Below are 14,243 nucleotides of genomic sequence, written 5' to 3' on the forward strand. Positions count from 1 at the left end.
TGTATAACTGAATCAGTGTGCTATACAGCAGAAATTAACATTATAAATCAACTCTACTTCAAAACAAAAATGTAAAAGAACACACTGTAAAATCAGTGTTAGTTACTTTCTGCTGCTGAACTGTAAAGTAAAGTAATTATTCTTCAGTGTTTCCCTAATCCAAGTCTTGTCTGGAGCACCTTTCTCATGGGATCCACACCTGTGAGGACCATGACATATAGCTGGAGAACCACTGAGCTGTTGGTACCTAAATCAATAAGTGGAACCAGCTATTTCACATCAGAGGGGCTAGAGTTACTTTCAAAATGTACTAGTGACTTTGGGCAAATAGCAAATAGTTGCCTTATTTTGTCCTCAAATTACCCAATTATGGCCCCTCCAGAAGATCAATTCTGAAAAGATAACATTGTTTTCCTAAAGCAACTCCACCCTGGGATGGGGGCTGACAATTGAAGGACAGATGGAATTTCAGTTGGTCTGCCTTCCTCCTGGGTTCTTTGAGCACAGCTTACTCAACCTGTTCATTCTTGACCAGAGTTATATCCTGTAAAGATCATACCCAAAGTATAAATTCAAATATTGTTTGAGGCTTTGGTGTCTCTATCTGATTTTCAGGCTACAGATGACGATTTCCTTTTAAGCAACAAACCAATGAATTAGACTCCTAGGGAGGCATACCTTCAGGAAAGAAAAATATACTATTTATTATTTTTTCCAAGTTATAAGAGTTATAGATGCAAAATGGGACCTTGAGATGGTACAGAAAAGTATAAAAAATGAAAAGCTTTTCATTCCTAAGAAGTAATGGCTAATATATATACATATACACACATTTTTGCTTTAATTGGATCTGAGTTCCATAAACATCAATATTAATGACATCCAGGTTTTTAGAAGAACAGCTCTGAGTAGGTTTCCATGTATGAATCAGGATTGTGTGGTTGTTCCTTGCTTTTCCTGGCCTTCGTGACCTTGAAGAAGAAAAAGATAAACAATGAGATGAACCTGATTGTACATTTCTCCGTTCATTCACACTGTCACATCCCTTTTCCTCTTCCCACCTAAGAGGCTCTTCTCCCACTCTCACCTAGCTTCTTTAGTGAATTCCTCTTTTTAGCCACCACCCCCAGTTCTTAGTTGGGGCCCTCAAATGAGATCAGCACTCATACCCAGCATGAGTGCCTGTGGACAGGCAGGAGTTGTTGGAGAGCAAGAGAGAGGAAGAAGCAATTATACTCAAGGCCAAGAGTTGAAGGGAAAGTTCTTATTGGGAGGAAAGGTGGAAGGAAGGGGCAAAAGGCATTCCTGGTGCCACGCTGTGAAGGAAGGATTGGGATATCTCATTGAGAGCCTGAGAACTGACAAGACTAAAGAGCACGTGCGTTTCTGAGTGCCTGCATATGTCAGCCTTTGAGTTTGAACTGTTTGCATTCCAGTCCAGGCACACCTCAGAGATATTATGGGTTCAGTTCCAGACCACTGTGACAAGGAGAATATTGCAATAAAATGACACATAATTTTTTTGTTTTCCCGGTACCTATAAAAGTTATGTTTATACAATACTATACTGCAGTCTATTAACGGTGCAAGAGCATAAAAGTACATAACTGAATCAAAAAAACCTTTATTACTAAAAGGCATTAACCATCATCTGAATCTTCAGAGAGTCATTATATATATATATATATGTATATATTTTTCCCCCCCTGGAGGAGGATCTTGCCTGGATATTGATGGCTGCCATCTGATGAAGCTGATGTTTGCTGAAGTTTGGGTTAATGGTGGCAATTTCTTAAATAAGACAATGATGAATTTTGTCAGACTGATTGACTTTTCCTTTCATGAAAAATCTCTCTATAGTATGCAATGCTGTTTGATAGTATAGAGGAAATTTATTACCCCCAAAAGATGTCTTTCAGTCATGAGGATTAATTTATATTGATTATTTTTAAGAAACAGAAGTCTCTGGAAATCTTTCTTTTCACATCCCCTTTAGTATCTAAAAGATGCTTGCTCCTGGGAAGTAAAGTTATAACCACCCTAGACAGTATATGAAAAAGCAGAGATTACTTTGCCAAAAAAGTCCGTCTAGTCAAAGATACGGTTTTTCCAGTAGTCATGTATGGATGTGAGAGTTGAACTATAAAGAAAGCTGAGCACCGAAGAATTGATGCTTTTGAACTGTGCTGTTGGAGAAGACTCTTGAGAGTCCCTTGGACTGCAAAGAGATCCAACCAGTCCATCCTAAAGGAAATCAGTCCTGAATATTCATTGGAAGGACTGATGCTGACGCTGAAGCTCCAATACTCTGGCCACCAGATGCGAAGAACTGACTCATTTGAAAAGACCCTGAGGCTGGGAAAGATTGATGGCAGGAGGAGAAGGGGACGATAGAGGATGAGATGGTTGGATGGCATCAGCGACTCAATGGACATGAGTTTGAGTAAGCTCTGGGAGTTGGTGATGGACAGGGAGGCCTGGCGTACTGCAGTCCATGGGGTCTCAAAGAGTTGGACATGACTGAGTGACTGATCTGAACTGAACTTAGCTACCTAGAGAATTTAGATAAAAAGGCTGTTCCCAGAATAAAGGTCTCATAAGAAGTATCTGCAAAGAACATAAGCTAAGTGTGGTAGAGGAAACTTTGCAGGGCCCAGAGAGTAGAGTCCACACTCTGTCCCATCTCTGCGTGTCCAGCAAACATTTGTTTGCTCAAACACTCATTTTTCCATCTCTATGTGAATTGTCTTTCTCCCCAGTGGAGGTCTCAAACAACTACCCCTGACATTCTCTTTTATCATTAACTGAAGATGGTTTTTCAGTTGAGGGTTTCAGTCATTTTGGTGAACTATTCATTTTTTCTGGGTCTCTTCATGAATCAGTCAGTTCAATAGTTCGGTTGTGTCCAATTCTCTGTGAACTCAAGGACTGCAACTTTAATATGCTGTCTAGGTTTGTCATAACTTTTCTTCCAAGGAGCAAGCAAGTATGACATGTATATTCTCCATGTATACATGTTATTAAACTTTTTTTTTTGCATTCCTCTTGTTAATCTATCTCATTTTAATTCTTAGACCAGTCTAAAGAACTTAGAACAGTAAAAGAAATTTTCTTTCCTCACCAACAAGAGCCATAGTGTAACATTTTTTTTCAAAATTAGAGCCAAACTTCTCAAATCCTGACACTGTTTTATCAATTAAGTTTGTGTAATATTCTAAATCCTTTATTGTTTCAACAATATTTACAGCATCATCCTCAGGAGTAGATGACATTTCAAGAAGCTATTTTCTTTGCTCACCCAGAGATGATTAGATAGCATCACCAGGTCAATGGACATGAATTTGAGGAAACTCTGGGAGAAGGAGAGGGAGGCCTGGTGTGCTGCAGTCCATTGGGTCACAAAGAGTCGGGCATGACTTAGTGACTGAACAAGAACAAGAAGAAACAACACCGCATCTATTAAAGTTACCATCAAAATCCAACAATTCAGTAACATCTTCATGCCCACTTCTAATTCTAGTTCATTTTCTGCATTTACATCTGCCGTTACATCCTTCACTGAAGTCATGAACCTTTCAAAATCATCCATGATGGTTGGAATTAATTTCCTTCAAATGCTTATTCATCTTGGTATTTTGACCTCTTCCCATGAAATATGAATGTTCTTTATGACATCTAGAACGCAGAATCCTTTGCAAAAGGTTTTTATTTGACTTTGCCTAGATCCATCAGAAGAGTCATATCTTTCACTGCAGCCATAGCCTTGTGAAATGTATTTCTTAAATCATAATCCATGGGCTGCAGAATGGATGTTATGTTAGCATGATAACAACATTAATTTCTTCACATATCTCCATAGGAGATCTTGGGTGATCAGGTGCATCGTCAATGAGCAGTACTATTTTAAAAAGAACCTTTTTTTTTTTTCTTTTTCTGAACAGTAGGTCTCAGCAGTGGACTTAAAATATTCACTAAAACATGTTGTAAACAGATGTACTGTCATCCATGCTTTATTGTGCCATTTACAAGAGCAAAAGCAGAGAAGATTTAGCATTCTTAAGGGCCCTAAGATTTTCAGAACTTAGTCACCAGCTGCACTAGTCCATAACAGTAGAGTCAGTCTGTCCTTTGAAGCTTTTAAGCCAGGCACTAACTTCTCTTCTCTATCTGTGAAAGTTCTAGATGATATCTTCTTACAATATAAGACTTTTTCATCTTCACTGAAAATCTGTTGTTGAATGTAGCAATCATTATCAATCATCTCTGCTAGGTCTTCTGGATAACTTGCTGCAGCGTATATATCAGCAACACTTGCTACTTCACCTTGTACATTTATGTTAGAGATAGCTTCTTTCCTTAAACCTAATGAATCAGTTTCTGCTAGCTTCAAACTTTCCTTCTGCAGATTTCTCACGTCTTTCAGCCTTCACAGTGTTTAAATGTTAGGGCTTTTCCCTGAGAATGATTTCTATCCAGACCACAGAAATTTTCCATGTCAACAATAAGGCTGTTTTGTTGTCTTATAGGTTCACTGTCATAACATATTTAATTTATTTAAAAAATTTTTGCATTCACAACTTGTCTATTTGTTACAAGAGGCCTAACTTTTGACAGCTTTTTTTCCCTTTCTCACTAAGCTTAATAATTCCTAGTTTTTTATTTAATGTGAGAGATGTATAACACTTCCTTTCACTTGAACACCCAGCAGCTTCTATAGAGTTATTAAATGGCCTAATTTCAACATTGTTTTGCCTCAGGGAATTGGGAGACCAAGGAGAGGGAGACAGATGAGGGAATTGTCCATCAGTGGAGCAGTCAGAACACACATAACATTTATCAAAGAAATTCCACATCTTATACAAGCATGCAGTTCATGGCACTCCAAAATGATTTCAATAGTAACATCAAAGATCACTAACCCCAGATCAAAATGACGAATTCAAGAAAAAGCTTGAAATATTAGGAGAATTTCCAAACATGACACAGACACTCAAAGTGAAAAATGTTTTGGAAAAATGACTCCAGGAGACTTGCTCTACACAGGATTGCTACAAATCTTTATTTGTACAATAAACAAAAACAAGCAAATATCTATAAAGCACAAGAAAGTGAAGTATAATAAAGCAAAACATGCCCATATTAGCCTTTGTTAGTATTCAAAGAATCCATTCCACATGAATGTGTGAGTTTGACAAAAACCATGGAATTTGTCCTGTAGGATCAATCACCTCTGTTGTTGACCAGCATGTGTATCTCACCAAAGGAAGGTAACTTTGTATTCTGAAAGACTCAGAGGCATCCTTGATCATTTATTAATAGATCTGAAATGGGCAAGTAACTACCCTTTGAGATAAAAGATATTTCCTCCGTTTTATAGATGATGAATCAGAAGTTTCTAGTATTTAAGTTATTAGTCAAATAGCAAATCGTAGAGCCAATATTTGAAATAAATTTGCCTTAAAAAGTCAAAATTTAATTAATCCACCTGATCTGAAAATTCAAACAACTTTTTAATATTTAGCTTAGATATAGCTTTTGATATACTTTCTGAAGTTTCTCTCTTTAATATGATTTAAAATATCCTTAAATTAAAACTATTAGATGCTAATGAAAGAAACTGAAGATGACACAAACAGATGGAAAGATATACCATGTTCTTGGATTCAGTTCAGTTCAGTTCAGTCGCTCAGTCGTGTCCGACTCTCCACGACCCCATGAATCACAGTACGCCAGGCCTCCCTGTCCATCACCAACTCCCGCAGTTCACTCAAAGTCATGTCCACAGAGTCGGTGATGCCATCCAGCCATCTCATTCTCCGTCGTCCCCTTCTCCTCCCGCCCCCAATCCCTCCCAGCATCAGAGTCTTTTCCAGTGAGTCAACTCATCGCATGAGGTGGCCAAAGTATTGCAGTTTCAGCTTTAGCATCAGTCCCTCCAATGAACACCCAGGATTGATCTCCTTTAGAATGGACTGGTTGGATCTCCTTGCAGTATAAGGGACTCTCAAGAGTCTTCTCCAACACCACAGTTCAAAACCATCGATTCTTCGGCGATCAGCTTTCTTCACAGTCCAACTCTCACATCCATACATGACCACGGGAAAAACGATTGCCTTGACTAGACGGACCTTGCTTGGCAAAGTAATGTCTCTGCTTTTTAATATACTATCAAGGTTGGTCATAACTTTCCTTCCAAGGACCAAGCGTCTTTTAATTTCATGGCTGCAATCAGCATCCGCAGTGATTTTGGAGCCCAAAAAAATAAAGTCTGACACTATTTCCACTGTTTCTCCATCTATTTCCCATGAAGTGATGGGACCAGATGCCATGATCTTTGTTTTCTGAATGTTGAGCTTCAAGCCAACCTTTTCACTCTCCTCTTTCACTTTCATCAAGAGGCTTTTTAGTTCCTCTTCACTTTCTGCCATAAGGGTGGTGTCATCTGCATATCTGAGGTTATTGATATTTCTCCCAGCAATCTTGATTCCAGCTTGTGCCTCCTCCAGCCCAGTGTTCCTCATGATGTACTCTGCATATAAGTTAAATAAGCAAGGTGACAATATATAACCTTGACGTACTCCTTTTCCCATTTGGAACCAGTCTATTGTTCCATGTCCAGTTCTAACTGTTGCTTCCTGACCTGCACACAGGTTTCTCAAGAGGCAGGTCAGGTGGTCTGGGATTCCCATCTCTTTCAGAATTTTCCACAGTTTATTGTGATCCACACAGTCAAAGGCTTTGGAATAGTCAATGAAGCAGAAATAGATGTTTTTCTGAAACTCTCTTGCTGTCTCCATGATCCAGCGGATGTTGGCAATTTGATCTCTGGTGCCTCTGCCTTTTCTAAAACCTGCTTGAACATCTGGGAGTTCACGGTTTACATACTGCTGAAGCCTGGCTTGTAGAATTTTGAGCATGACTTTACTACCGTGTGAGATGAGTGCAACTGTGTGGTAGTTTGAGCATTCTTTGGCATTGCCTTTCTTTGGGATTAGTTCTTGGATTAGAAGAATCAATATTGTTCAAATGACTATACTACCTAAGGCAATGTACAGATTTAATGCAATCCCTATCAAATTACCAGTAGCATTTTTCACAGATCTCCAAAAAGTTTATAATTTGCATAAAACCACAAAAGACCACAAATAGCCGAAATGATCTTGAGAAATAAAAATGGAGCTGGACAAATCATGCTCCCTGACTACAGACAATACTACAAAGCTATAGTCATCAGAATAGTATGGTACTGCCTCAAAAAAAAAAGAAAAAAAAAGACATATAGATCAATGGCACAGGCTAGAAAGCCCAGAAAGAAGCCTACACACTTATGGCCAATTAATTGATGACAAAGAAGGCAAAAATATACAATGGAGAAAAGACAGTCTCTTCAGTAAGTGGTGATGGGAAAACTTGATAGGTATGTCTAAAAGAATCAAACCAGAACATCCTCTAAAACCATTAAAAACTAAACTCAGGATGGATTAAGGACTTAAATGTAAGTCTGGATACACTAAAATTCCTATCATAAATATAGGCAGAACAATCTTTGAAGTAAGTTGAAGCACTATTTTTTTGATCAGTCCCCTACAGTAATGGAAACAAAAACAAAAATAACCAAATGGGACCTAATTAAACTTAAAAGGTTTTGCATAGCAAAGGAAACCATAAATAAAACAAAAAGACAACCCACAGACTGGGAGAAAGGGTTTGCAATGGATGCTAACAACAGGGATTAATTTACAAAATATACAAACAGCTCATACAGCTTAATATCAAAAAACAAAACCAATCAAGACATGGGCAGAGGACCTAAATAGGCATTTCTCTAAAGAAGACATACAGATGGAGAACAGACTCATGAAAAGATGCTCAATATTGCTTATCATTGGAGAAATGAAAATCAAAATTACAATGACTGTCACCTCACACATCAGAATGGCAATCACTAAAAAGTCTGCAAGTAACAAATGCTGGAGAGGATGTGGAGAAAAATAAACCCTCTTACACTGTTGATGTGAGCATAAATTGGTGCATCCACTCTGGAGAACAGTATGGAGGTTCCTTAAAAAGCTAAAAATAGAGTTACCATATCATCCTACAATCACACTCCTGGACAAATATCTGGAGAAAACTAATTTGAAGAGATACATGCAGCCCAATGTTCATAGCAGCACTATTTACAATAGCCAAGACATGAAAGCAACCTATATACCCATTGACAGATGAATGAATAAAGAAGGTGGGGGGTAACAATGGAATGCTACTCAGCCAAAAAAAGAATCAAATAATGCCATTCGTAGTAACATGGATGAACCTAGTGATTGTAATACTGAGTGAAGTCAGACAAAGAAGGACAAATATCATATAATATTACTGACATGTGGATTCTAAAAAAGAAAAAAAAAGAAAGATACAAATGAACTTACCAAACAGGAAAAGATTGACAGATACAGAAAAAAATTATGGTTACCAAAGGGGATAGTGGTGGGGGGAAGGGAAATAAATTAGGAGTTTGGGATTAACATATACACATTACAATATATAAAATAGGTAAGCAACAAGGACCTACTGTATAGCTCAGAGAATTATACTTGATTTCTTATAATAACCTATAAAGGAAAAGAATGTAAAAGGAATATATATATATATGTGTGTGTGTGAATACAATATATAAATATATGTGTGTGTGTGTAACTGAATCCCTTTGCTGTACACTTTAAACTAACCTACATTTTAAATTAACTATACTTCAGTACAAAAAAAAATTTTTTTAAATATCCTTAAAAAAAAGAATGATGAAAAGGAACTTTACACCCACTAAATGACAAGGATTAGTTATTTCACCTGCTGGACTCTCTGTGTAATAGCAGCAGTATAGTTTTCTTAAAGACTTCTACTTTGGAACAATGACGACCCAGCAGAAGATCTCACCTTGATGAAACTATGAATTTCGGATCTCAGGTGCCGCTTATCCCCACTTTTTGCCAATTCAAAGCACACGAGTGTAAGTCTGTCACCTTCTTCACAGTTGATACTGGTCAGTCGCTGTCCATAAACCATGACTTCCATCACTCCTGTATCATCTTGTATTTCATAATATATGAATTCATTACATACCCATTTCTGCAAAAGAAAATTATCATTCATCTTTTGAGAACTGGATCAGGAATTACTACAGCTTTGAAAAATGGAGGGTGTTAGTGGAAAGTTTTCTCTCAGAAAGGTTAATATGAGCTGGAGGTCTAATATTACAGGTATCAAATAGTGTAAGATATTTTGTTCAGTTTATCCTCCCATTTAAATTCTCTATCTTTTCTTCCTTTAGGTGTTTGTGTGCTGGGTCATTCTAGAAAAAAGGGATTATTTTCCTAATTTTTCCTGCTTCCACCTAAGAATAGCTGAGATTTCTTAAGGAACTTAGATGTGGTGTGGTCTGATAAGCATCCGAGGCTTTTTTGGATTTCCCTAAGAACAGAGAAGAAAGGCTATTCCTGTCACATGCTGAGTCTCAAAAAGATTGCTATAAATCCTCCTTCAGTTGATTGTTATTTCAATAGGTAATTCTTTCCTCTATCTTCTGTATTTATTCATTCTTCTCTAATCTGCCCAAATCTTGACTCTAGATCAGCTCGTTCCATTGTTCTAGTTCCTATGTCACTTCCTTTACTCATCAGTTCTGCAATGCTCGTGTACGCACAGTCTCTATGACAGAGTGCACAGAAAACAGGGGGTAAGAAGAGAGCCACCTGAGAAGACACATGCAATGGAGTATGAAACATGCTTCACATAAGATTAGGTCAGCTGAGTTTAGAATTTCTATGAAGCGCTTGGATTGACACCTACTCTAAGAATTCACGTAAATTCTACCTTTTATTGTCCATATTAATAAATTTAAAAATGAAGTGACTTGGTATCTCACATTTTTTTCAATATCCATATTTCTCATCTTAATTAATGCTGAAGTTTTTGGCTCAATAAGTTTTTGATGAAAGAATGTGAAGATGTGAGAACACTTTACAGTTCAGATGATCAGAATCTTAGCTAATTGTTGATGAGAGCAGATTCTAGGGCAAAGCATCCTATTGATCTCTCATCTTGTTTGTCACAGTCGAAATCCAAGCTTGAAAGAACAATTCTTTATTCACAAATTAACTTAAACTGTCACTGAAATAGGTGAGGTAGAACTAAAAAAAAAAAAAAAGCACAATTATAAGGAGTGCTCTCTCTATGTTAACATGTTAATAATATGTTAACAGATAAATATAAATTCTTCACAGGGTGGTTGTGAATGGATCAGTACAGCTCATAAAATACTATGATTTCTGGTGAATCACTTTCTTAAAAACATGCATATTGTTATGGCAAGAAGAATGTTAAGAAATTATCAGCCCTATATTCTGAAGTGAAAGACTGCACGCAACTATCCCTGTTGAGAGGCGCTTTGAGTTTCTGTATTTATGAAGTTAACTATATTCATTTGGCAGTTAAGACTTTTGAATTCTGGGATTGTAAAAGAAATATTGCAAAACAATGATGTGGACTTACCTTATGCACCAGAAAAACCCCCTTCACAAATGTTCCTATGTCTTGCAGATAAAGATGACTGATTTTAGGAGTTGCCTTTGCCTTTTGAATCAGGCTTTTAGAGATCTCCATCTTTCGACCAGGGTTAACATCAGACACAGAAAAGGCATGGAACACTTCCAGGAACCCATTGCGGCCAATATAATCTGATATGACAATGGTTCTATTGGGGATGAACTTCTCCTTCAGAGCAACATTAAAAATCTTCACTTGGAAGAACTGACTCTCAGTAGCCACTGTGGCATGAAACATCATATTGCCTCTTGCGACATCATATGTAAACAGTTCCGTTGCCTTCAGCACCATCACTTCTTTGGGGCCCCTCTGGAAGCCCTCCTCTCTGGAAGCTTCTTTAGGTACAGACTTCAATCTTGGTTTCTACTTAGAAGTACACACCAAAAACAGGCACAATTAAGAAAAGGAATGTAGTTTCATTCCCTAATGAAAAACAACTATGGCTTAATGTTGAACCTCAATAAAGAATATAATTGGGTAGAGTTTGAGAAAAAAATAACTAAACAAAGGTCACTGACATGGTATAAATAAATTAATGGAATAATGGAGAAGATTTAATCAGTGATTTCTCTCTTTGTTTTTCATTGTTTTATGAGTGTGGTAGGAAGAATATTTTTCTTTAGAAAGTGTTAGCTCAAAAGTATTTTTTTTTCCCCAAGGAGAGCTATGTAGAGTACAGAGGCAGTAGACAGTAGTAATGCCACTATGTAGTGATTCCTAGTAGAGATGAGAATGAAAGAAATCATCTTAAATTAACCCATTAACTCATTTTAGTGCACAAATTAAGATACAAATAATGATGAAATAGTGATCCTGTGGATGCCTTGAGGGGCTCCTGGGCACAAGGATTTTGTGTCCCCCATTTCCATGATTATAGGAAGCAGCCTTCATTCAACCTCCATGACTTTCCCTGAGTTCAAGAACTCCTAATTGAGGAAGGAAGTAAATGGGAGACCAAGAAGAAAGAGTCAAGAGTAGCTTTGGGGCAAGGTACTGTTTCCCCATCAAAGGATGCAAACAAAAATATCTTTAATCTATTTTGCAGATAGTGAAACCTCCTCCAGATGGGAGAAGTTAATTAATGACTTACAATGATATGCTGCCTACAAGTACGTAGACCCCAGATCAGCTGGACTTGAAGGCTGTTGGTGCTGACTCCTACTTAGTTCATCATCAACCCATCAGAAGAATGTCCATGAGCTTATCATGCCTTCTTTTACTATAAAACTTGTCACTATCTTCCTCAAGTTGAGACATATGGGTTTGAGGGCATTAGCCCACTGTGTCCCCCTTTGCCTGGCAAAGCAATAAAGCTATCTTTTTCTTCATCACCCCAAGCCCTGTCTCTGAGATTTGGTTCGGCACAGGTGTACAGAGGAGTTGAGTTCTCAGCATCAGTGGCACTGAGCGTAGAGAATGGCTCCAGTTAGAACCCACTGATGTCATTCCTGTTGGTGTTCAGGCACTAAGTCACGTCCGACCCTTTGAAACCCAATGGGCTGCAGCATGCCAGGCTCCTCTGTCCTTCACTACCTCCTGGAGTTTGATCAGATTCACATTCATTGAGTTGGTGATGTTATCTAACCATCTCATCCTCAGCCACCACCTTATCCTTTGCCTTCAATCTTCCCCAGCATCAGAGTCTTTTCCAATGGGTCAGCTCTTCGCACCAAGTGGTCAAAATACCAGAGCTTCTGTTTCAGCAACAGTCCTTCCAGTGAATATTCAGGGTTGATTTTCTTTAGGATTGACTGGTTTGGTCTTCTTCCTGTCCAAGGGGCTCTGAAGATCTCTAGCACCACAATTCAAAAGCATCAATTCTTTGGCACTCAGCCTGCTTTATGATCCAACTCTCATATCCATACATGACTACTGGAAAAATTATAGCTTTGATCTTTGACAGCAAAGTGATGTCTCTGCTTTTTAATTCAGTGTCTGGGTTTCTCATAGCTTTCCTTCCAAGGAGCAAGTGTATTTCATGGTTGCAGTCACCATCCACAGTGATTTTAGAACCCAAGAAAATAAATTCTGTCACTGCTTCTATTTTTTCCCCTTCTATTTCCCATGAAGTGATGGGATTGGATGCCATGATCTTAGTTTTTTGAATGTTGAGTTTTAAGCCAGATTTTTCACTCTCCTCTTTCACCCTCATCAAGAGGATCTTTCCTCTTCAATTTCTGCCATTAGAGTGGTATCATCTGCACATATGAGGTTGTTGATAATGCTCTTGGCAATCTTAATTCCAGCTTGTGCTTCATCCAGCCTGGCATTTATCATGATGCACTCTGCACAGAAGTCAGGGTGACAGGATACAGTCTTTTTATACTCTTTTCCCAATTTTGAACCCATTAGTTGTTTCATGTCCAGTTCTATAAAAACTGTTGCTTCTTGACCCACATACAGGTTTCTCAGAAGACAGGTAAAGTGATATGGTATTCCCACCTCTTTAGAATTTTCCACAGTTTGTTGTGATCCACAGTCAAAGTCTTTTTTAGCATGGTCAATGAACCAGAAGTAGATTTTTTTTTTTAATTCCCTTGCTTTTTCCATGATACAAAGAATGTTGACAATTTGATCTCTGGTTCCTCTGCCTCTTTGAAACCCAGCTTCTACATCTAAAATTTCTAGTTCATGTATGGTTGAAGGATTTGGAGCATAACTATGCTGACATGTAAAGTGACTGCAATTGTATGGTAGTTTGAACATTCTTTGGCATTGCCCTTCTTTGGAACTGGGATGAAAACTGGACTTTTCCAGTCCTGTGGCCACTGTTATGTTTTCCAAATTTGCTAACATATTGAGTGCAGCATTTTAACAGCATCATCTTTAAGGATTTTAAATAGCTTAGCTGGGATTCTGTCACCTCCACTAGCTTTGTTTGTAGTATGCTTCCTAAGACCCAGTTGACTTCATACTTCAGGATGTCTGGCTCTAGGTGAGTGACCACACCATCATGGTTATCTGGGTCATTAAGATCTTTCTTGTGTAGTTCTTCTGTGTATTCTTACTACCTCTTCTTAATCTCCTGCTTCTGTTAGGTCCTCATCCTTCCTGTCTTTATTGTGCCCATTCTTGCATGAAATATTTCCTTGATATCTTGAATTTTCTTGAGGAGATCTCTAGCCTCTCCCATTCCATTGTTTTCCACTATTTCTTTGCAGTGTTCATTTTAAAAGGCCTTCTTATCTCTCCTTGCTATTCTCCAGAACTCTCCATTCAGTTGGATGTATCTTTCCCTTTCTCCCTTGCCCTCCACTTCTCTTCTTTCCTCAGCTCCTGAGACAGCCTCCTCAGACAATCACTTTGCTTTCTTGCATTTCTTTTTCTTTGGGATGATTTTGAACACTGCCTCCTATACACCTCAGTAGACATGACAATTTAAAGACCAAAATTAGACAGTCATTATTCAGGAAAGCAGTGTTATGTTGAAAAAGTATTAATAAAACAGTCATTGGAAGAATCTCATGAATTTTCTGAATGTGGAAATGTCCTGGATAAAGGACATTTTGAAGAGTAACAAAATCAGCCACCCCAAAAATATGTTTCCTTGGCACAAGATTGTCTTAAACTGATTAATTTTACAGAACAGCATACATAGAGGAAGCTCTAAAACCAGAAAGGAAGATGCTTTTTTGTAAGGGAAA

General features: G+C 37.9%; 1 protein-coding gene across 2 annotated transcripts in view; it reads right to left on the minus strand.

The window, feature by feature from the left end:
• Positions 1-679: 679 nt before the first annotated feature.
• Positions 680-14,243, minus strand: part of LOC129541096 (interferon-activable protein 203-like) — a 46,156-nt gene continuing 32,592 nt past the window's right edge. For both annotated transcript variants that reach the window (XM_055402787.2, XM_088835932.1), the window contains exons 7-9: positions 10,546-10,962; positions 8,932-9,123; positions 680-971 (exon numbers count right to left, since the gene is read on the minus strand). In XM_055402787.2, the coding sequence (XP_055258762.2) occupies positions 891-971; positions 8,932-9,123; positions 10,546-10,962 (690 nt within the window). In that variant the 3' untranslated portion in view covers positions 680-890. The remainder of the gene's footprint in view (positions 972-8,931; positions 9,124-10,545; positions 10,963-14,243) is intronic.

The sequence above is a fragment of the Moschus berezovskii genome, chromosome 4 (genome assembly GCF_049115385.1).
Source record: "Moschus berezovskii isolate FMDL1 chromosome 4, NW_MosBer_1.0, whole genome shotgun sequence".
In the NCBI taxonomy this organism is placed as follows: domain Eukaryota; kingdom Metazoa; phylum Chordata; class Mammalia; order Artiodactyla; family Moschidae; genus Moschus; species Moschus berezovskii.